This window comes from Emydura macquarii, unplaced genomic scaffold (genome assembly GCF_026122565.2).
Source record: "Emydura macquarii macquarii isolate MOO-44397 ecotype Brisbane River unplaced genomic scaffold, CSIRO-AGI_Emac_v2 contig_2890, whole genome shotgun sequence".
NCBI classification, from domain to species: Eukaryota; Metazoa; Chordata; order Testudines; family Chelidae; genus Emydura; species Emydura macquarii.
The window spans coordinates 3,730,504-3,754,529 of record NW_027133027.1 but is presented as its reverse complement, the minus strand read 5'-3'; the positions used below and the strand labels follow the sequence as shown (position 1 = coordinate 3,754,529).

The window sequence follows — 24,026 nt, the reverse complement described above, 5'->3', positions numbered from 1 at the left end:
AGGCTTTCTAACCTCTTCATTAGTCTCAGTGGCCACCATCCCTTCCTGTTCATAATCACTAAAGACCCCCATGACAATTACCTGGAGACTGCCTAGGAGCTAGCAGTATGTGACCAATCAGCTCCCTGCAGATCACTGGCAAGGACTCTGCCTTTTGAGAAACTCTAGGCCTCAGTCCTGTATGCTATAGCTGAGTGGTTCTCAACCCTGGGTACATGTACCCAGGGGATAATCACCATCTAAATATTTGCCTACTTTTACAACAGGCTACATAAAAAGCACTAGCAAAGTCAGTACAAATTAAAATTTTATACAGACAATGACTTATAGTGCTCTATATATGATGCACTGAAATGGAAGTACAAAAATTATATTCCAATTGCTTTCTCATAAGTATATAGCTAAAAATGAAAATAAGCAATTGTTCCATAAGTGTGCTATGACACTTGTATTTTTGTCTGATTTTGTAAGCAAGTAGTTTCAGTGAGGTGAAATACAAGACAATCACACTCCTGAAAGGGGTGCACTACTCTGGAAAGGTTGAGAGTCACTGCTATTGCTCTCTGAATGCTTTGACTTTTTTTTGGTTGGGTTTCAGTGCTGTTGAACGCCAAGCAGCAGCAATTTTAATTAAATAAAGTAAAATACAAGTACAAGCATATTATGGTTATGTGCATTTATTTTGATTTTTAAAAGAATGTAAATGTATATGCAAATTAGTTGCAGCCCTCAGGCTCTACTTAAGTAGCCAGTTACAGTCCCTCTGGGTTGAGAAGTTTGGACAGCCCCTGGTTTAGAGGATCCATTAAATCACAGAGCACACATTTATACCCAATCTCAGTCTCTCTTAAAAGCAGAAATGTTGCAGAAGAGGTATGACCTCTATTCTGACAGACAATACTTAATCTTACAGCTAAGTTCCACTGTGTGCCTTCATTGTGAGTTAAAACTACCACAAACAATATTTCATAATTTTTATTGATGGCATTTATCCCATGGTTTAACATGTTAATTATACTGTAATAAACATGGCTTTAATATTAAACTTTTCCTTATTATCCAAAGTCACCACAGTCCATTTCTGTAAATATAAAAATATATACTTAATACTTTGTACAATACTGGTTTTTGGTCCAAACAAAAATGGATCAGAAAAGCCAATAAACTCACTTTAAGAATTCCCAATTTTATTTAAAGATTTTCTAAATGGATTTAGGCAACTTTGAATAATGGGATTTACATAATAAAATCTGAGACAATACTAAACAAATTGCCATAACACACAAAATTAAAATTTCAAGTTCACAGATTTGTTATGCCAAAAAAGAGAAACAAAATTGTATTTACACATTTTTCATAATAAAATAACAAAAAGGCGAGACAGGTGATAAAGAGCTGTAAGAATGAAAATATAGAAATAGCATATAATTATTAAATGGAGAACTACAGATCTAACAAGTCCTTAGCATGGACCATCCTTTAATCAGTCTTCCTCTATCAGAAAATTTTAGTGCACAATACACCCAACTCACTCACTTCACACATACACCAGCACAAACTCAGCATAGAAATCATTCATTATCAACATTCTCTAATCTATACAGAATCCCTTCACTGATATAATTACAATTTTGAGGCGTCAGTAAACGCAAATGAGCGCACACAGTGATGCAGATGAAGAGGTATTATACAAAGCTATTCGCTGTGCAGGCTATATTCATGTCTATAGCCAGACCATGCCAAGTCTGAATAAAGAAATTGCTGGATTCTAAAATAGTTTTGCTTGAGAACCTCCCTGTTGCCAACTCTACCTATTACCAAAATGACTATATGGGGAAAAGACTGCACAGTTTTGAATTTCTTTAGGCAGATCTGACTTCAGCTGAACCCAGCATGAGGTACAATCCAATAATTGCAGGACACCAGCTGTTGTGAACGTTGCTGTCTTAACAACCACTGACAATTATTTTCTACGTCTAACCGCAGTCTTTATCTTCCTGCCAGAAACTGAAGATCCAGAAGCAGAGAAAATATTTTTCCCATTAGACCTGTCAAAAAGAAATCAGAAGTAGTCAAAAGTCTAGCATGATGCAATTGCAGACCTCAGGATTTTTCTGGAATATTTTAAAATCAACATCTGCAATATGTATTCTGACAGCTATTAGCCAGGCCCAAATGCCATAAAATGCACAGCAACCGAAGGATTCCAGAACAAAACAAGTAGCCACATTGGATATATTAAAATGTAGAACACAACCAAGAAGGTGACTAAGTAGCCAGCTTTAAAGTAGATGTAAGGTGTGTAAATATGAACAAAGGCTTAATTTTCATGAGTGAAGAGTGATTTTGTGCCTGACTTGAAAAAGGACCTGATCTGTCAGAGGATGGATGCTCAGCATCTTCTGAAAAAACAGGCTGGGCACGCAAAACCACTAGTCAATGATCTAAGTGTTTATACTATGGAGGTCATTGATCATAGGTATTCACGTGCACACAAGTAATCATGTAAATGAAGACTGACTTGGGAGACGGAGGCTGCATAAACTCAGCACTAACAGCTGTAATTCCCATGAATTAGGATCATAATCCCCTTTTAGTCACTTAAAGGTATTCTTACGGTCTTACCCCATTGTAAATGCTGGAGGCTGGTTAAATGGAAATCCTGAAGAACCAGAAGGCTGGGCTGATGGTGCTGGTGCAGCAGGATTTGCACCAAAAGTAAATACTCCCGGGCTATTACTTGTGAAGTTGAAATTAGTACTACCTCCAAACTGGAATGCAGAACCTACAAAAATGAAAGTCTAAGTTTAACTCCTCCAATGCAAAAAAAAAAAATCACATTTCTTACCCTTGGCCCTTCTACCACATAATAAGTGTGTGTCACAGCAAGACCACAGGATTCCCTAGAGCAGTGATACCAAAGTAGCTATTGCTGTGACCAACCTAAAATCTACACTAAAAATAGCCACTCATAGTGGGGCAACTTCATGGAGAACAGGAATTTTTAAGCCAACTAGCTATTGCAGCGTTGCTGATTCAGATAGAAGGCAATGGTCCTGTAAATGCAACAGCTTAATCAAGTCATTTAGGATAAGTGACAATCAATTCCTCTTTGTTCTGGGGATTTGTGCGCATTTCAAATTGTGCTTTTAAAGGTCTGAATCATTAATTATAAAAGCGGGGAATATGGCATATTCTAGGTTTAACTTAGTCAACGTGCAGAGTATTTTGAATGGAAATTGAGAGGGTACACTTAAAATATATTTACAATCACAGGTGACACTTCCCACTGTATCAGTGGTTCTCAAATGGTGTTCCGCAGAACCCTAGGGTTCCGTGGGCTGAGCGAAGGGTTCCGCGAAGAAGACGTACCACGCCGCCGAATGTTAAAAAAATCTGGTGCCGCCAAACAGCTGCTCGCGCGCCGCCAAAAATGGCCTTGAAAGCGCGCCGCCGAATCAAGCAAATGCTGCGCCGCCAAAAAGAGGAAGATTTCCTTGACTTTTCGGTGGACGGCATGTCGTGTGGGCAAGGGTTCCGAGGGCATGGCATGGTCAGGCAAGGGTTCCAAGGGCATGGCATGGGTGCGCAAGGGTTCCGTGGGTGGAAAGAAATTGAGAACCACTGCACTATATGGATGTCTGCATAATACTTGAAGTGGTTTACAATTTATCTGGTCATTAACAATAAATCAGTACATATTGCACAATGTTTAAGTTTTTTGAACCAAGAATTGTATTCAAGTATTGTTTATTGTCAAGCAAACGAGAACGGTTCAAACAGCAGTTTCAGCATATTCATACAAGCTTTCAGTGAGAAGTCTCCGTTACAGACAGAGCCCTTCTAGGTAAGGCAAAGAACCTTGCTTTTATTAACGAAGTACTTTTTTTGCAACTTCTGCTTTTCAAGACTGTACTACAGTCAGAACTACTGTGATTTCAACTTAAAGGGACACTTCCATAGTTTAAGACCAAATTTTGGTGCAGTTAAAAGAGGTTTTTACTGAACCTTAAAAAAAAAAATCGTAACTGATTTTTGTTAAGTAGGTGCCTAAAGTCAGGTTCTTAAATCTGAGAGCTTCTTAAAATTAGGTTACTTATTTAGGTGCTTAAGTATACATTAAAATAAATGTTCATTTTCATTCTTGGATTTTTTTATTTTGAAGAATAAAAATTATACAAACAAAAAATTAGACTGCAAAACCATTACAGACGGCAGGGTAGGTGTACTACCTGAAACAAATGTAAGCAATTTTTAAAAATTGCAGAAGGTAGTTTTAGATTTCAAATTAATCATTAAACTTCAAACCTAGACCCCAGTCTTGCAATAGGGACCACACCCACTTGGATAGAACTGCACAACTGGGGCCTGACTTCCAATCTGAACAGTTTATTTGGATTTGAACATTCCCTTACAGGGTTGGATTCTAAACACTGCCTTATAAAACCAGTGAAATTCACTGAACAAAAATGAAACTGACTACTATACTTTCACTGTCCAAACTGAATGAAATGCAATAAATAAGCAATAGAAAAAGTGAAAAGAAAATTAAATTTAATGTTTGAGTAATAAAATTTAAGGTAGTATCATTAATACAGGTAAGGAAGTTTGGGTTTTCTTTTAAATACTTGACAGTACCCTTTTAAACTTTCATTTGTTTCAATATTTTCTGTTACAGCAGTAACCTTATACAGTGTACAGAGTTCAAAGCCAGCAGTAAATAAAGTCTTAATTTGCAGTTGAGTGCTGTGGTTTTGGTATTTAAGCAAACATTTTATAGAGTGCTAACAAATTTATAAATTCACTACTTTGAGGGCTCAAGGACATTAAATAACACCTAATGCAATGGAGCGCTCACTGGTTAGCAGTTATGCACTACCACAATATAAATGTTAAATAATTTGTGCAGACCAGATGATCAAAAAGACACTGATCTCTGAAATGCCACCAGATCAAGGGAGGGCTGACTGATAAGTCTTTCTTTCAAATTAATGCAAATGAAGTGCCGATAATTATGCTATGGGTAACTGATTATTGACCTGTATGTATTATTTGCTTATTTTCCTAGATGATTTCTATACAATTTCTATAAAATTACTGTGTACACTTCTAGTTAGTGAATAAGATTCCTACCAAGACAAGGAAGCATTTCTCTTTAATAACAAACATGCATACTATTCTGAGAAAATACTACTTAAACTACCATAATCAAAACAATAAATAATGGTGGCAGAGGAGGATCTTCTTGAGTGCTGGGCTTTATCCAGACTCAAACTATATTAATCTTCAAATCCCATTGCCACTCAACATCTTGGTGTGAGTTTCATATATTTTATAAGAGAATAAACACTCAAATCACTGATGTGCTTGCAACTTTAATTTCACCTTAATGAATTTTTTTGTGGGGACATTTCTGATGAAGCTGGGTAACATCTGACCTTAAGGAATGAGGCAAATTACTGAATAATTCTCTTACTGGACATTAAATGTTATCGCAATCAGATGTTATTTCTTACATGTAATAAAAGTGTTTAATATGCATTATGTTTGAGAAAGGAGACAGTTTTATTTTTAATTTATTCCTTAAAAGTTCTCGGGGGTGGGGAGTTAGTGCTTTACCAAAAGTTGGCAAGAAATCCTATGTAGCCTGATTACTTACTGAACATTTAAGGAGAACTCTTTCTAGAAACAATCAATATGTTGAGACTAAAACAAATGTCAGACATGCAGGGCTTGCACTCACCAGAATTAGGTGTTGTACCGGAGCCAAAACCAGGCTGTTGGTTTGCTTGCTGTCCAAACACAGGAGGCTGACTACTGCTTGACACAGACCCAAAGGCTGGAGGTGCCCGCTGAGAGCCAGCTGAAAATAATGAAGTTGATGATAATGATCCGAAGGTTGGAGCATTTGGCTGGCTGGCACCTTGACTTTGACCAAATGTTGGTGTCTGGCTGGCACCGAATGCTGGACCAGCAGCAGGTGCTGAAGACCCAGAGCCAAACACAAATGAAGAGGAAGAACCTAGAAAAGCAAAGAAGCAGAACAGAAACTTAAGTAGTGCATTCATTTTTTTCTCAAGGACAAAACTAACTGATCTAGAGAAACAAGGCGGCTTCTATTTTTGAAGCATCATCTTTCATGATTAACAACCAAATGCTAAATTTAAGATCACAAGAAATCAAAAGGGACTGAAATAACCCCTAGAACCAACAACTGGAGTGCAGAAAACAGAAAACAGCAATTCAATCATGGAAAAAAGTGCAATTGGTACCATTATATTAAACATGAAAAGTAATATGGAAAACAGTATGTTTACGCTGCACAAAGGGTTACTGTCAGTTTTTTTTAACTCGTAGCCTAAATACCTGTAAATTGCATTCGATACTTAATGTGAAATGGTCACTATATAAAGAAAATTGTTCAGAGAATTGTGGCGTTTGTGTTTGATCTAATAGCAGGTATATACTGATAGTGCATTTTTATTTATATAAAAGAGTTGTTTGTGTCACATTAAGACAATATCAAAGAGTGCATGCAGCTTGCAAACTTTTATTTATATTTGTTCAGTTTTAGTAACTTTTCTGTCAGACTTTTAAAGTGTGCTTCTACTCCTGACTAGAAGCAGCAGGGTGTGGGTGCCCAAGTTTATTGTCTTAATGATTCCATGCCACATGTTCTCAATAAGGTTTGGGTTTTTTCCAATAACTGTGAGCCCACAAATTCAACTTGAGATCTGAGTCAAGCTGGGTTCTTTCCTTTTTGCAGTCATAGCTGACTCACCAGTAACATAAGTGCTGCAGGTCAAATTAGGCCCTCAATGACAATTGTGCGACTTTCATTTTCTTCAGATTGTGCCAAAGATTAGAATTTAATGAAACAATTCTACTGATGATGCATAGAAGGAAATAGAACCCAAGCTCATTCTCCTACCTGTCTTGGCTCTGCTGGGCTAGCAGAAGTAAAAAGTAGAGAAACATATAACTGGCATACAGAAGTAACTGAATGCACATGGAATACATCTGCCAAGTAGAAAGTGCCACTTATTTCAGTGACTTCATTTAAAAGACATTTCAGGCAGCAATTACACAACAGAGAAAAAGATCATGGTCTGCACTGTAACCTAGACTGCCCCAAAACTCTGCCTTTCAGCAGGAAAACAACAGATTTGTTCAACTGCACGGTTTTGGATTTCTACATTCGAAAGACTAGTAAATTCATCTAATGTCATTTTGGTCTCAGATTCATTGTGATTTATTCAAAGTGACAAGCTGGTTGCCTGGCAAAGAAGCTGCAATTCAGAGTTAGGATATTTTTTTGTTCTAAAAAAGTCGTGGACTTCTTCACATGGCAATTCCAGGTCCAAACTCTGAACTGTTATTTCTGGCATGAAGAATTCCTGAACTTAACTTCTGGGAGAGTAATGAGGCTTGGAGACAATCAAATTTAAATTCTGTTTCTTAATCGAAAGAACAACAAATAAATTTTATTTTAATTACAAATATTACACTTTGCTATCTAAGTAAGATGCCCACTCAGTATAAATCACTAAGTTGTTTGATCCTTGCACTGTATCTTTGAGTTTAAGTTGGACTCTAGTCAAATTACATGACAGATTTTAGACTTATTTTAGTTTCTTTCACTAAGTGGGAGACAAACATGATCACTGGTCCTAACCCATTAACTTGGATGAAACAAATCTGATCTTAAATGAACCATTCATAGTAGCAGCAGCAGCAAACGCACATGTGTTGTATTTAAACACTGCACTATCTTAATACAGCCTTCTTCATTAAAGAAGTCAAGAATCCTGTGCTTACAAATTTTAATGACATGACAAAATCCTCACATGTGGGAAGCTGAGTGGGTAGATAAATAAATTAACCATTTTCACTGAGAAACCTAAGTGGTTTCAAATCGATCTGAGCTACAGAGGAGGCGAATAGAGAACCAAGGACTCAGCAACAGTACTGTGACAGCAGCAATATTGTGGCAACAATCACCCAGACTAGTGAATATTTAGTGAGACGGTCTTAACTTTTCCAAGAGGTTTTTTATTTTTATCTCATCAAGTTTTTTAAAAATGGGAAGTTAGGCTGGATTTTCAAAAACTGGTTCTAGTACAACAGCCTGTAAGTACAATCCAATTATCTACTGTTTCCATAGTAGAAGCAGAATTCTAGTTATATGAACTGTAAACCAAATAGGGAGTTTATATGATGTCCAAAACAATGCCTGTGACACTTTGTTCTTCAACTGTATTTCTAATATGTTTGCCTTTTTCCCATAGGAACTCCGCCTTATGACTTTTCCTAAAAATTTCTGAGACAAAAACAGTGCTTGAGATTTACTGATGAAAAAGTACTAAGAGCTGAGGGGAGGATGGGGTGGGATGGTTGGGGTTTTTTTTCCCCCATAAGATATCCCCACTAATGACTGTTTGACTCCTTTGTCGTACATTACAAGAATAATCAATAGCCCTGTACATAGCCCATGTATTGTCCACAGTAAAATGCTGTAGAAATAAAATTGTGTTGGTCCCACATCTACCCAAAACAGAGACATTAACAGCACTAAATTTTATATATACCTGTAGAACTTGATGTGGTTGCGGCCCCAAAGCCGAAGCCAGAGTTTGCAGTATTGTTACTGTTAGTTCCTGAACCAAAGAGAAATGAAGCAACAGTTGCACCTGTGCCGGAGGACGTGGTTGCCGGTTTGTTTTCTTGAGAGAACCCAAATGATGGAGAGGCATTGGATTCTGAGGCATTGCCAAAAGCAGAACTGCTCACAGTGTTGCTGGCTTGTCCAAACAAAAAGGCAGCGGCAACTGGTGGAGGATTTGAGGCAGTGGAGGAGCTGCCGAACACACTACTGCTGTTAGCTGAAGTGCTTGGAATGGCTGTGCTGGAGGAACCAGAGCTCAAGAAACTGAAGGGTGGCTTTGCTGCCCCTTGATCTGAAAAGAAGGGAAGCAATTATAAACTACTTTAGAAATAGAAATAAGGGTCTGAGGGCACAACATATGATTTGTTTCAAGCGCTGTATGCCAACACCACCACTCGATGACAGCTAAGTATCATAGCTTCTATCTCACCTATGTAAAACCAAGGTGAAATACATAAACTGGTCTCTTTTTCCCAGGAAAAAACACACACAATTGGGGGGAGAGGGGAAGGAAGAGGGAGGGAAGACGACAAAGGAAAGGCTCTTATGTCTGGGCTCTCCTTGTGGCTGGCAGGAGTATAACGTATTCATGAGGAAATATGAACTAGTATCACATATGTACACAGAATTAGGGTTTTTTTTGTTTTGTTTTTGTGCCACCAATAGCTGAAGTGCTTGGTGGTAAATTATTTCAAGAGACAGCAGAACAGTTTTGAGGCTATGCTAAATGAATCCTACTCTGGAAGGAGGGTAGATGGACTGATTTAGAGCTATCTTTCAGCTCACTGTGAAACTAAGGGCCTGATCCTACAGCCCTAAGTCAGGTAAAACTCAACAACTATACACAGTGAAGTACTTTGCCTGTGTAAGAGCTGCAAGGTCAGGCCCTAATTGTACTTTCACAAAAATTCAAGGGCTCCCTGTTTATCCCTAGTTGGGGGATAAAGTTTACTAATTAACCTCTGTGCTATCTGGAAAATAATTCAAAATTGTCTGGTAAAGTGCATATATAAATATGTATATTTAAGTACCTTCAAGATTTGCTACAAAAGCAAATAAGACTCCTCAGTCCCATTTCTTCATCAACCATTTTATTTTAAAACATTCAACTAAGTTTACACACATTTTGGAATTGAGTCAAAACTTTAAGCTCTCTCTAAGGCTTTGTCTACATTAGCAGTTTTGTCGGTAAAACTTTTGTTGGTCAGGGGTGTGAAAAAACACACCCCTTACAGACATAAATGTCACCAACAAAAACACCAGTGTGGACAGCACTAGGTTGGCAGGAGATGCTCTTCTCCCATGAGGGAGAGCAGGGTAGCTGCAGCGGTACAGCTGTGCCGCTGTAAAATCTGTAATATAGACATAACCTAAGTCTATTGCTATGTCTATTTCTCAGTCTTTTAATTGTCTGGCTTCTTGTTTCCACTTCTCAGTATCCTTTTTTCTATTACTTAGGTCTCTGTTTCATCTCCCCCTCTTTTGGGGAATGAAGATGGGGCCACTTTGAGGACTTCTTCTTAAGTTCCCCTTTCACCATTCACCATAAAGGTCTGTCAGAAAATCTTTTCAGTTAGAACCAACCAGACTCTTTGATGACACTGACTCTGGGATTAAAATAGCACTGTAAATATTTGTGTCATGGTATTTCACCTGCAAAACTCTGATGGTAAAAACTCTGGGCTCTCAGCTATATATTTTGTCTAACAACCTCATCATCCAGTTCTATGATTCAGAACAACATAACACTGTGCAGAGACAAATCAAAACACTATTTTTATTCAGAGTTACTGACAAAACTCCTTGCTATTCCTCTGGGGAAAAAACCTCATGAGTTTTAAAGCATGACAATTAGTTGGGCACAACTGGAACTTAACAGCCAGAAAGCTCTCTATGCATTGACATCACTAAAAGGCTCGTTTTCACCTGAAAAGGTGGAGACATTACTAATATACTGGTAACCAGATTTTGTACCAGTGTAACTATTTTAGTTAGGGATGTGATTTATTTTATTTTTTACACTGATGTAGTTATACTGGTATAATCTCTTGTTTGGACACCGTTCTAGCAGTATAGCATATTCCCTCTCCCATACTGGAAGAAACTGTACAGGAATAAAGAATCTTTATACTGGGATAATTGCGTCCACACTAGACTGCTTTACCTATGCTGATACAGCTAAATCAAGAGGTACAACTTTTGCATTTAGGCAAGGCCTAATAGAAAATGGTTCTGATGTGCAGAAAACATTTTGTCAATGTTTCAACCTGTCTGATGGTGTTTCAAGTCCACTGAAGTCTACAGAGAAACGGTAACAATTTTGTTACCCTCTACTACCCAGAACTGTACATGCACCTTCACATAGTAAATAAAACCTTTTCTAAAGATCTAACACATGCACAAATCAGTCAAATATAACTAAATTTTGTTATTTCATGGACTTGAGCAGACAACTGAAGTTCAAGGCAATAAATTATTTTACCTGCAGTATTGGTTTGTGCCCCAAAGGTAAAAGGTGGTTTTGTTTGCTCAGTTTCCTTCTCTTCTGGTTTTGTTAAGTTGAAACTGAATGTGGGTTTTGTTGTGCTCTCTTCTTTGGTCTGCTCAGACTTCCCAAATGAAAAGATGGGTTGCGCCTTTGGCTCCTCATTGTCAACCGTCTTCCCAAACACTAATGAAGTAGCAGAGGTAACAGAGTCCTGTTTCTCCTCTGTCCTTCCCAAAACAAACTGTGAGGCAGATGTGGGCTCCATGCTGCCAAAAGTGAAGCCTCCCTTTGCTGAAGGAGTTTCTTTTTTCTCTAGGAAAGGAGTCGCTGCAACTTCCTTTTCCTCCACACTTCCAAAACTGAACCCACTCCCTCCTGTTTTATTCTCCGATGTAGCTATGGAGACAGCAGAACTTGTGCCAAAACTGAAACCCCCTAAAACAGGTTCCTCTTTCTTTTCCTGCTGTCCAAGGTTGGATGTCCCAAACTGAAATGCTGCAGTAGATGGATTGCTTGTACCAGAGGGAAGTCCAAAGTTAAAACTGTTACTCTTACTGTCTTTTTTACTCTCCTCGGATTTAGAGTCTGAGGAAGAGACTCCAAATTTGAAATCTCCTGAATTTTTAGAGAAGTTAAATCCCCCAGTCATGGTGTTTGTTACGGATCCCGACTCTGATGTAATACCAAACTTGAAACCCCCTTGTTCTCCAAATTTAAAACTTCCTGTGCTTCCTAAGGTCTGAGATGACTCAGAGGACAATGGCTGAATACCAAATTTAAATGATGGTGCAGCAGCATCTGAGGACACAGCAGCAGTACCAAAACCTGTAGAAAGGAATAACATTTGTAATAGACACATGCACTTAAATCCTAATCTGCAACACCACTGCTATTCGGGTCCTGATCCTTTCCTGAGCCAATTATATCAAAAACTGTTTTACTAGAAATGCCTTCTGTTTGTACACGGTCAGTTTCTTTAGCATACAGGCCCTCTCTAGTGAGTGGTGCTCTATCCCCAACTGGGATCAAAGAAGTGTACTTACAACTCACTCTAAACCTAAACTTTTTATATACTCTTCAAACTAACAGTTTTGGTGATAACGGAATACTTTAAGAACAAGAATATATTTCCTCCAAACAAAAGATATATTCCCCCACATACACACAAAGACAGTGTTGAGCAATGACAAGTCATTCGTGAAAGTTTATTTTCTGTTTTCTGATACACACACACACACTTACTTTGGAGAAAGTGTGACAATTCACTCATATTATCTTGCTTAAACAACCCTTCTAGAGAGCAACTGAACAAATCTTTCACTACAATTGTAGAAAACAATTGAAAAAGTGCAACTATTATTTCCTTCATGAAACATTACCTTTTTGCTCAGGTTTGGTGCCTGGTTTTGCACTCTCACATGCTATGCACTTTATGGCCTCTGCTTTGTTTTGTACCAAGCATGTTTCACAGTCCCAGCTTCCCTCAGGTTTCTTGAATTTGTCTAACCCCAGAAATCCTCCAGAAGGAGCAGAGAAAGATGATGTGTTGCTACTAGTCACAGGTATTGAACCCCCTAGGAAACAAAGGAAGGTGTTAAAAGGCTATTTAAATTATAAAATAAATATATATGATCATTTTATGAAGCTCAAGTTTCAGCTACACTTTAAAGATGTAATCTATAAACTGATCAAGCACAAGGAGAAGAAAAAACCTGGAGACTATTTTAAATGTAATGTAATGTGTCTCTCTGCGAAGAATCTCCAAGTGCTTTATAAACAAAAGTAATATATAAACTATATAGATGGATCACTTGAACACTAAAATGCAGCCAACTCTAGGCTTAAACAGCTAATACATTTCAGTGGCAACAGCAACATACCTCAGCTATTTAGGATAGAAAGTGGAGAAAAACTGTATCCAACTGAAACTGCAGGAGAAATTTAGGTTGACAGAAGGTCCCAGAGTTGGAATTAATGCTGGCCCTTACTCAGTTTAAACTTGTAAAATGACATGAAGTAAGGAGTTGTCTACCAGCAGATTCATCAGAAAATTCCAGCCAGATCTCTTTGTCCTTCCCATCTGACCCTGCCGCTGCTAGTGTGAACAGAGGACTAAACACTCCTGCAGCAAACAGTAGCTGCTCCTCCCTTCCTTCCTCTTTGCTGGTTGCTAAAGCTATTCCCATTCCCCAGCCCCACCCTACCAGAACCGTCAAAGACTGGAGAAGACGAAAGGCCAATGATAAGGCAGAGAAAAGAAACTTGTCCAAAACCACACCCCACGGTCAGTGATAAAGAGAGAACTAGAACTCAGGAACTCCAGACTCCCAATTCTATGCTCAATCACGCAAACCAACTATCTTCCAGAGCAGCAGAGACTTCTCTGAAGAGATCTGGAAGGCACCCCATTATCTGCAGTGCTGGAATGCTCTCATTTGGGGCTGGCTCCTTCTGCCTGCCCTGCAACCTAGACCCACCTTCATCCCCCAACAGAAAGTGTCAATTGAGGCTGCTCCCACAGCAGACAGTCTGACTTCCATAATGAAAACTAAGATTGAAGCACAAATCCAAATCCAGCAGGTATATAAAGGGACCCCTGAACACTGGTTTCACCCCAGCAAATTTATCCTGTTGAATTTGGTCTTTTAAGCAGCCAGATTGAAGAACTGCTTGGCTACCTTCTACTCTTCTTCTTAACTTCAACATATTCACCCTCATCCAACCTTATTTAAGATCAGATATTCTTTGCCCTCTCTCTCCTCTAACTCTCATCTTTGACGGCCCTAGAGGCCATGCAGTTTTCTGCATCACGGGGATCACACAGAAATCTGTCATTTCCAAAATGCCTCTCAGCAACAGCCCAAGACCTCAGACAAGCCACATCTAAAGGCCCGGCTCACAAAAGCAAGTCCATGAAGTGATAAAAGTGTTCACTATGATGCTGAATGTCCAGGAAAACAATGAGCTCTGCAACTTAATATATATCTGGAAGAAATTCCAGTCTAGCTGTGCAGAGTGGTTGAAGAATTAATTCCTCGCTCATTTTACAGATATCAGAATTTTTCAGGAAGGCTTTAAAAAGGCGATAGCGCTTGACATATTACTATAACAATTCATCCTTAAGTCCAACAAGGGTCCTTTATGAAGGGTTTTCCATCATTTCCCACCAACCTAGAATCCAGATTTTTACAGCTCATAGAAAATCTACAAACTAAGCCTTGGCCAACTGTCTGTTTGAAGTCTTGGCTTAGTGGTTTAGCGAATCCAAACCCTTAGCGTGATTCCCTTTTTCTAGCTCTCTGTAAGAGTAACCTTTCTGGTGGCTGTTTTTTAAGCCAGGAGGGTGGGTAGGCTAGCTTCTCCCTCTGTAGATGCTTATTCCTGCAAAAGGTGCCCCAACTTGGAGGTACTCCTAGTTAATTCCTAAAGATACACTCTAGTTTTTACTAAATTAAGGTCATTTATCTCCCTTCATTCTGCTCTTGCCCAGCTTTACTGAAAGTAGCCCCACAGTAGTCAGGTGCATAAAATTATGAATAAAAAAATCAAAACTTTATATTTATCTATATAATGTTATGGCCCGGAGTGCATCTATTTTTATACATAAAAATACAGGACACACAAACAAAAATCAGATGCAGCCAGGGCCAAAACATATTTATAAATGAGCCCAAGGTTTCTGCAAATAAGGGTGGTTCTCTTCAACTGTCGTAAAAATAAAAGTATGCGTAGGCAGCTTCTCAGAAACTCAGAGTCCAGAAAGGACCATCATGATTATTTAGTCAGATCTGCACACCACAGGCCACAGAACCTCAACCCACCTACTCCTGTAATAGGCCCACAACCTCTGGCTGAGTTACTGTAGTCCTCATATCATGATTAAAAGACTTCAAGTTACGGAGAAACTACCATTTACTCTCGTTCAAACCAGCAAGTGACCTGTGCCCACACTGCAGAGGAACGTGAAAACCCCCAGGGTCTCTGCCAATCTGTCCTGTGGAAAAGTTCCTCCTGACCCCAAATATGGTGATCAGTTAGACCCTGAGCAGATGGGCAAGACCCACCAGCCACACACATAGGACAGAATTCTCTGTAGTAACTCAGAGACCTACTCATCTGGTGTCCCATCTTTGGCCACTGGCGATATTTGCTAATAGCAGTTGTGAAGGGGCCATATGCCATTGTAAGAAACCTCATCGTACCATCCCCTCCATAAATTTATCAAGCTCAATCTTGAAACAAGTCGGATTTTACACCCCCACTACTCCCCTTGGAAAGCTGTTAAAGAACTTAATTCCTCTTATCATTAGAAATCTTTGTCTAATTTCAAGCCCAAACTTGTTGATGGCCAGTTTATATCCATCTGTTCTTGTGCCAACCCTGGCCCTTAAATAAATCGTCCCCCTCCCTGGTGTTTTATCCCTCCAATATATTTATGGAAAGCAATCACATCTCCCCTCAGGCTTTGTTTTGTTTTTTCAAGACTTCTTGGAACCACAATTCAAGACAATGTGGTCTCTTTTTCCTCTCTATAATACAGTACTATAAAAGCCATTGGATGATGGGTCATCAATGAAGGAAAGAATTTTAGCTTTGTCTTGTAAAAGGAGTTTTACTAAGTTATCAGTCTGTACTGGAAGATGGGCTGTAGTTTAGGGAAGAGTTATCCTTTGGGGCAGAATGATCTCAGTTCCAGGCAAAGAGGAGAAGCAGATGCTAGTTCCAAAGCAGTGGCCCACAAGCAGAAATTTGGAAATGGTAACCAGAAAATAGAATCGGATATTTAATGACACAAGGCATAAGAGAAAGTGCTTATACATTATTCTTAATCCTCAATTTTAAAATCTGAGTATTCAATGTTTATGCTTTAAGGTTCGAATAAAACAGAAAACTTTTTAAAGGGTTTTTAAAAAAAATATTTAAGTGAATTTGCAAGAGCTGTCAGTTAAAATAAAAAGAGGGAAAAAATCTTACCTGTCCTCTCACATTGACAAGCTACACATTTGCTGTCTTCTGCCTTATTTGACACAAGGCACACTGTACAGTCCCAAGAACCCTTCGGCTTTTTGAATTTGTCTCCAAACCCCAAACTGACTGTATTTTCAATGCAGATAGGAGAGGAAGTCACTGTTACTGGATTTTCTGTGACTACTGGCAATGTCAAAGCAGACTTTACTCCTGTTCCAGGCTTTGGTGTTTCACAGGCCACACATTTTGTAGCTTCAGGTTTATTCTGGACTAGACATGTATCACAATCCCATGTTCCTGCTGCTGTTTTAAATTTGTCTCCAAAGCCCAGCATTCCTGTTGGAGGTGCAGTTGATTTAACATTGCTGCTTAGAGTTAACATTCCAGTCTGTTTAGCAGGATCTACTGTCGGCACTTTAGCAACTTCACAAGTTACACACTTGTTGTCTGTGGCCTTGTTTTGTAAGGGATATGTCTCACAGTGCCAGTATGATGAAGCTTGTTTAGAGGTCTCTCTAAATCCCAATGAACCTGCAGAAAAACTACTTATTGCAGGTCGTGTATAAACTTCTGTGCTTGTTGAAACAGGTTGTGTGGGTGCAGAGGTGTGTGTCTTCAGAGAAGTAAAGTCTAGAAAAATATAAACAGGAAATCAGATCTTAGTGCTTAAAAAGTGCCTCATTTATAAGTAACTAAACTGCTTTATGAAAAACAGATATAAAATTAAATCTGTAGTGCCAGTGATTACAATTACATACACTGCTAACAAAGGCTTTTTCAATGGGTAGTCCCCATTATATTTTGTGCAAATGGATAGTATCCCAATTTGTTTCATTGTTACAAAGAGTCTATCACTTAACTGAAGTAAACGCAACTTAATCTCGTTCAAGGAACATTTTAAACAAAAAACATCACTGGCAGAAGGAAGATGTAAACAAACAGTACGGGAAGCTTACAACAATCATTTGCTCCTCAAGTGGATCTGATCCAGCTGAAATTTAAGAAGTTATTTCCAATCAGATGGAATTTCTGAGTGCTGTCAGAACTGACTCATGTTTATGTTAGCAGCTGTCCGGCAGTTTGTATTTTGTGCTACTGTCCACATGCTATCTTCCAAAGTAATGTTGAAGGTTTTTGAGTGAAAAGTGCAATGGTCAAAACAATTATAACAGCCCAGTAGTCTATATTTTCCCCTAAAAAATCTACCAACACAAGCCAATTCTTCATTCTAAATCAACTGACAGAATAGAAAGGTCTTTGTTAAAAGTTCACACACACAATAAACCCTCTCTTTCAATTACTATAGTATATTACAGTACAGCTTAGAGATTAGGGGTCTCTCTCTCCTTTCACCCAATTTTTTTAAAAACTTAAGTCACTAAGTAACATTTCTTGTTCAGAAAACTACGTCTCAGGGTCAAAAAGGATATTTTTATCCCATTTCTTTCATAAGCTTTCCCTTAAGCTGAAATATAAATTTATTCTATTCATAAATTCTCTCTCATATTGCTCGCTCCTACATACAAGAAGTGCTGTCCTGCTTACACAGTGCTATTTAGTTCAAACGAAACCTTGGTTCTTCTTTGAGTGCTTGCTCGTGTCCATTCTGATGTAGGTGTGTGCTTGCCACAAGCACTGCTGGCGGAAAGGTTTTCCCTCAGTTGTATCCATCAGGTTGGCTCTGGTGTCCCATGGAGTCATTCGCTCATGGTACCTGTAAAAAGGTCCCCGTTGCCTCCTCAGTTCCTTCTTACTGCCAGTCACAATCGCTGGAACTACTTCACCCTTAGGTTTGCAGGTACTCCTCAGTGGACTTTGTTTCTAACTTGTATGTAGTTCCCATTATTATAGCTGTTAAGTTTTAGTTGTTAGAATACTTAGTTAGTTATGTAGCGATCCCCATGTTGCAGAGTTAGTCCCTGCCTGGCACTGAAGCATGCCTCGGTCTCCAGAGTTTAAGCATTGTGGTTCTTGCTACAAGCCTTATGCTGGTGAGCTGCCCCAATTCCAGCTGCCTTAAGTGCCTGGGGGAAGCTCACATGTGGGAGCATTGCAGGATCTGCAAGGACTTCAGGCTCCGCACCAAGAAAGACAGGGACGCAAGACTAAGGTTTATCCTCTCCATCCTTCCTCAGAGCTGAGTCACTCAGATTCAGCACTGAGTACTTCAGCTTCTGTGAGGAGCGCTCCGGCTACTATTCAAACTCAGGGCCAGTCTCCATCCCCAGCACCGACAAGGGACGTTAATCCCACCTCTTGAAAACCTCGGCACCAGCTATTGTCTCCAGGGTGAAAGAAGCCCGCTCTGGCCAAGGACTCTTGGCACCAGTGCCGAAAAAGAAACAGAGGAAGACAGACAGAGGTCGATCCCCAACCCCAAGGTCACAGAGAGACTCTAGGAGAGTGCGGCCTGTACTGGGCCACTCAAATCTCTACAGGCCACCTGGTACTGTTGACTCCAGCCCTGGAAGGGGTACCATCGACTCCAACACTGATGGATGAAGTGGTCACAGGAGCAGAGAGAGCACGCCCCCCACCCCAACAAGATGATTACAGGGCACATCAGGAACTCCTAAAATGACTGGCCCAAAACCTGGGGATCCATGCAGAGGAGATCAGGGAGTCCTCCCACACCCTAGTGAACATTCTAACGGCATCAGACCCTTCAAGAGTGGCACTGCCGTTAAATGAGGCCACTATTGACCCTATCAAGGCCTTTTGCCAGACTCCAGCATCCCTTCAGCCAACGGCAAATACTTTGTCCCTGCTAAGGGATTCAAATATCTGTACACACATCCGCCACCGGGCTCTTGGGTGGTGTCAGCAACCAATGAATGGGAATGGCAAGGTGAACAGGAACCAAATCCCAAGGACGTCAAGAAGTTAGACCTCTTTGGCAGAAAGGTCTATTAAACTTGGGGACTCCATGTCAGGACTGCAAATCAGCAGGTACTACTTAGCCGGTATAATTTTAACTTCTGGGATTCTGTGGCAAAATTTAAAGAACTGATATCACAGGAGTCCAGGTGCGAATTTGCTGCCATAGTGGAGGAAGGCAAGTCGGTTGCTAGGGCATCCCTGAAGGCAGCCCAGTCCATGGACCTCTGCGGTGGTTATGTGAAGAATCTCTTGGCTTCAACTCTCCGGTCTATCGCACAAGGTGCAGCAGACCTTGCAAGACCTTCCAAGACCTTCCATTTGAAGAGATGTTGCTCTTCTCCGAGCAGACAGATTCAAAACTGCACAGCCTAAAGGATTCAAGGCCACTCTCAAGTGCATATACTGGCTCCCTCAAGACAACACTATAAACCTCAGCCATCTGCTCAGTTCTTCCCACCTCCTGCATAGCAGGTCTACAGTAGGAGGAACAGTAGGGATTTTAGGAGAAGACTTCCCCAGACACTCGGCAGGGTCCAAGCAGACCCTTTTGATGTGACACTTGGGTCTGACTTAACAGGGCGAAGCATGGATCCAGATTTCCGTTTTTGTGGACCGTTTATCTCACTTCTATCAGATGTGATCCTGCATTACCTCAAACTGGTGGGCGCTACACACGACAGCACTGGGATACACCTTTTATTTTGTTTATTCCCCTCTTTCCCCATCCCTCTTCAGGGACCCTTCTCAGGAGCAACTTCTTATTCAAGAGGTGCAGTCGCTCCTAAGGGTTGGGAGCTGTGGAGGAGGTTTCACAGCACCTAAGGGGTTTTACTCCTGTTATTTCCTAATCCCGAAGGCCAACAGCAGTCTCAGACCGATTTTGGACCTGCGGAAGCCTAACAAGTTCATGAAGAAACTGAAGTTCTGCATAGTCTCCTTGGCCTCCATCATCCCCTCCCTAGATCCAGGATACTGGTATGCTGCCCTCTATTTGAGGATTGCCCCAATAAATTCTATTTTTTGAACTGGGGAGAGGATAGACTTCTGGGTATTTACTGACAGGCCCAAATCCTGGAAAGATTACTGTATTAACTTTACATTTTCCTCTACCTGGGCCTTGGTCCCCTCTTATTTTCATATTCTAATCTTTCAAGGACACAGAAGGTTCCTCAGCTTCATCATGAACCATGTGCACTACCAATTTGCAGTGCTCCCATTTGTCCTTTTGGCGGCCCTTTGGGTGTTCATAAAGTACATGGCAGTTGTCACAGCCTTCCTGGGGAAACAAGGGGTTCAAGCTCTGCTCTTTCCTCGACAACTGGCTAACCAGAGGTCGGACCAAGGCCTAGGCAGAGGCAAATGTAAAATTAATACAGTAATCTTTCCAGGATTTGGGCCTGTCAATAAATATCCAGAAATCTATCCTCTCCCCATTTAAAAAAATAGAATTTATTGGGGCAATCCTCAACTCAGTCCAAGCCATACCTTCCTCCCAGCAGCCCGGTTCCAAGCAATAGGGGTGCTCAAACAAAGCCTCAAGAACCACCCCACCGCTATAGTGAGGATCTGCTTAAAGCTCCTGGGCCATATGGCATCTTGCACCTATGTGATGCAACATGTGAGACTACTGCTTTGGCCTCTCCAGGTTTGGTTAGTTTCAGTATATGCATCGAGCTGACACCATCTGGACAGTGTAGTCACACTTCCCCCATCAGTGATCACTACCCTCCTTTGGTGGCTGGACCCACAGTGTGTGCTGGAGTCCTGTTCTCAAGTCCCCATCCATCAATGTCTCTCGTCACAGTCACCTTGGCAACGGGCAGGGGAGCTCGTTTAGGGCCCCTCAGAACTCAAGGCCTCTGATCTTCAGAGGAGCTCATGTTACACATCAATGTCAGGGAGCTCAGCGCGGTTCACCGAGCCTGCCAGGCATTCCAAACCCACATGGAGGGCAAGTGCATGTCAGTCCTCATAGACAACACAACAGCGATGTTTTATATAAACAGGCAGGGCACGCTCCTCTCACCTGTGCCAGGAGGCTTTTTGCTGTGGGAATTCTGCATAGCCCATTCAAATCACCTTGAGGCCTCCTATCAGCCAGGGTCAAAAATGAGCCAGTGGATCACCTCAGGAGATCCTTTTCCAGCCATCCCAAGTGGTCCATCTATCCTGATGTCATGAAGGACATCTTCCAGAAGTGGGGGACCCCCACATAGACCTCTTCGCGACAAGGCACAACAGGAAGTGTCTTCAGTTCTGCTCTTTCCTGGGCCACAGATTGGAGTCACTCACATATGCTTTTCTCCTCCTTTGGATGGACCACCTCTTCTACACATTTCTTTCCATTCCTCTCATACACAAAGTCTTGCTGAAGGTCAAAAGAGACAGGACGCATCTTATCCTGATAGCCTCAGCCTGGCCCCATCAGCACTAGTTCGCTACCTTCTGGACCTCTCGGTGGAGTTGCCATTCCAACTACCACCATTTCCAGACCTGATCTCCCAGGACCATGGCCATCTATATCACCTGAACCTTGGGTCCCTTCAACTCATGGCTTGAAAGCTCCATGGCTGAACCCTGCAGAGAAAGCATGCTCAGGGCCAGTTCATGAGATGCTTTTAGGGAGCAGAAAGCCCTCCACTAGAGCCACTTACATGGCAAAGTAGAAGAGATTCTTGATCTGGTCAACACAGAAAGGCATTTCTTCTACACCGTCAACACTGCCTTTCATTTTGGACTACTAGCTCCACTTGAAACAACAAGGCCTGTCTCTGTCATGTGTCAGAGTCCATCTAGCATCAATCTTAGCTTTCCACCCAAGGGTGAATGGCCGTTCTTGAACTCCATCTGTGGTCGTTTCCTTAAAGGTGTGGAGAGATTATACCTCCAGGTACAACAAAGTCCTCCCCCTTTCCCCTCTCCCAACTGGTGTTGGCAGGGCTGACAGAACACCCATTTGAACAGCTGGCAACGTGCTCTCTGCTCTACCTATTATGGAAGGTAGCCTTCCTGGTGGTCATTACTTCTGATAGAAGGGTCTGAAAGGAATCTGAGGCTTTCCATCAGAGCCACCTTATACAGTCTTCAAGGATAAGGTTAAATTGTGGCCAGACCCAGCCTTCCTTCCAAAAGTGGTCTCGCAATTCCATGCTAACCAGGATATCTTCCTTCTAGTCTTCTATTTCAAGTCGCATGCCAACAGAGAGGAACAGAGACTCCACTCACTGGATGTCAGATGTGGACTACACTTCTATATAGAAAGGACTTAAATCATTTTGAAAAATCTACATAGCTTTTTGTCGCCATTACAGACAAAATGAAAGGCCTCCCAGTCTCGGAGAATCTCATCATGGATCACTACCTGTATCTGCACGTACTAAAACCTGGCAAAAGTCCCCACTCCTCCTGCCCTAATGGCACATTTCACCAGGGCTCAAGCATCTTCAACGGTGTTTGTAGCTCATGTTCCTATCCAGGGTATCTGCAGAGCATCAACATGGTCATCAGTCCACACCTTTGCATCTCATTATGCCATCACCCAGCAGGCTAAAGACGACGTGGGTTTCATCTGAATGGTATTTCAATCAGCATGCCAATAAATTCCAATCCCTAGACCTGCACAAACTGCTTGGGAATCACCTACATTGGAATGGACATGAGCAACACATCACGAAGAATGGAAGTTACAGAAGGTTAGTAACTGTTTTTTATTCCATACAGTTATATTAGCTACTTTGAGGAGCTCTTTTTAATCCTCATTCATCTTACCACACAAGAGGAGATACCTATGTGGGTCCCGCAAATGTGGGAGGGCTCCAGTACCACAAAAAAACCACACACAACAGAAGTGGTAAAGCCATTGTAAAATGGCTCTTATGCTATCCACCCATATGTTTTTTCCTTCATTAGAGTTTTGGACCACAGTGGACCACCATTCAGTATTTCAACACTGAACATAAGCTGGTTTTCAATTTGTCAGCAAAACAATCAGAATAATGATTTAATTAAAGTTTCTGTATAACTGCAACACTATATATTAGTCCATGTTTTACAGTAAGGTCTTTTTAAATGGAACCCATTATCTCACCAGGGTTTTTTAGAATATCCAGTACACTCCCTTCTTTCAAGACTTTTGCAGGCTTGAAGGTGCCATCATATTCTTCTTCTTTCTTCTTATTGCTGGTGCTATTTACAGCAGTGGTACCTTAAAATAATTTTAAAAAAACAAGCTTACTACTTTCTTAGTGAAACATGCTCAAACTGAATACAAAAGGTTATTTCTTTCTTCCATCTCTCCCAAAAATACAAATTCTCTTCAAAAGTCTTCCTATTTTCCAACATTTGATTTTTAAAATGTTATGTTCACACAAGGCAGAAACTTACATATGCATATATCATTACAAGAACTATAGAAGTCCAATCAACTTTTTATGTATCGTTACAAGGTAACTTTCTAATTTCAAGAAATATTTACACAGCCTCCCAATTTCAACTCAGTAGACAAACATAATAAAATGAATGCCGAGTCCTACAAAGAAAGGTTGGATAAAGAGCTGGTTGGGAATTTTCCATTTAAAAAATACATTTTTTTTAACACAGAAAATGCAGTTTCTGTAAAATTGTATTTTGCTGGTTTTTTATTTTCCCCATCATGAAAATATTTTGGCTCTGTTCATGCCAAATCAAAATATTTCAATTTTTTTAAATGAACCAAAACATTTGATTTATATAGTCAGTTCAAAATTAATCTGAGTCTTCATACCCTGCCACCTTGTCTCCTGGGACTTGTAGCTTGGAGGCCTCAAGCCTACATTCTTTCTTGTGGGTTAGGCTCCTTCTCCAATGATGCTGATGAAACAGTCTCTTTTTATCTCTGACCTTGCACTATAGTAATGTTAGGTTCTACTTGTAACAATAGCATCTAAAACATTCCAGCGGTAGTGTGGTTTAAATCTACAGTGTCCCCAAAACTTATACATAAATTAAAGTATGCTTTAAATGATGGCATGGGGATGCTTCAGTGCC

At 40.5% G+C, this 24,026-nt stretch overlaps 1 protein-coding gene across 1 annotated transcript in view; it reads right to left on the bottom strand.

Annotated features, from left to right (window-relative positions):
- Positions 1-655: 655 nt before the first annotated feature.
- The window catches only part of NUP153 (nucleoporin 153), a 68,700-nt gene continuing 45,329 nt past the window's right edge, over positions 656-24,026 (bottom strand). Inside the window, exons 16-23 of the mRNA XM_067568398.1 lie at positions 23,089-23,205; positions 16,128-16,751; positions 12,533-12,727; positions 11,148-11,978; positions 8,589-8,957; positions 5,744-6,022; positions 2,626-2,785; positions 656-2,048 (exon numbers count right to left, since the gene is read on the bottom strand). Coding sequence (XP_067424499.1) covers positions 1,964-2,048; positions 2,626-2,785; positions 5,744-6,022; positions 8,589-8,957; positions 11,148-11,978; positions 12,533-12,727; positions 16,128-16,751; positions 23,089-23,205 — 2,660 coding nt within the window. The 3' untranslated portion in view covers positions 656-1,963. The remainder of the gene's footprint in view (positions 2,049-2,625; positions 2,786-5,743; positions 6,023-8,588; positions 8,958-11,147; positions 11,979-12,532; positions 12,728-16,127; positions 16,752-23,088; positions 23,206-24,026) is intronic.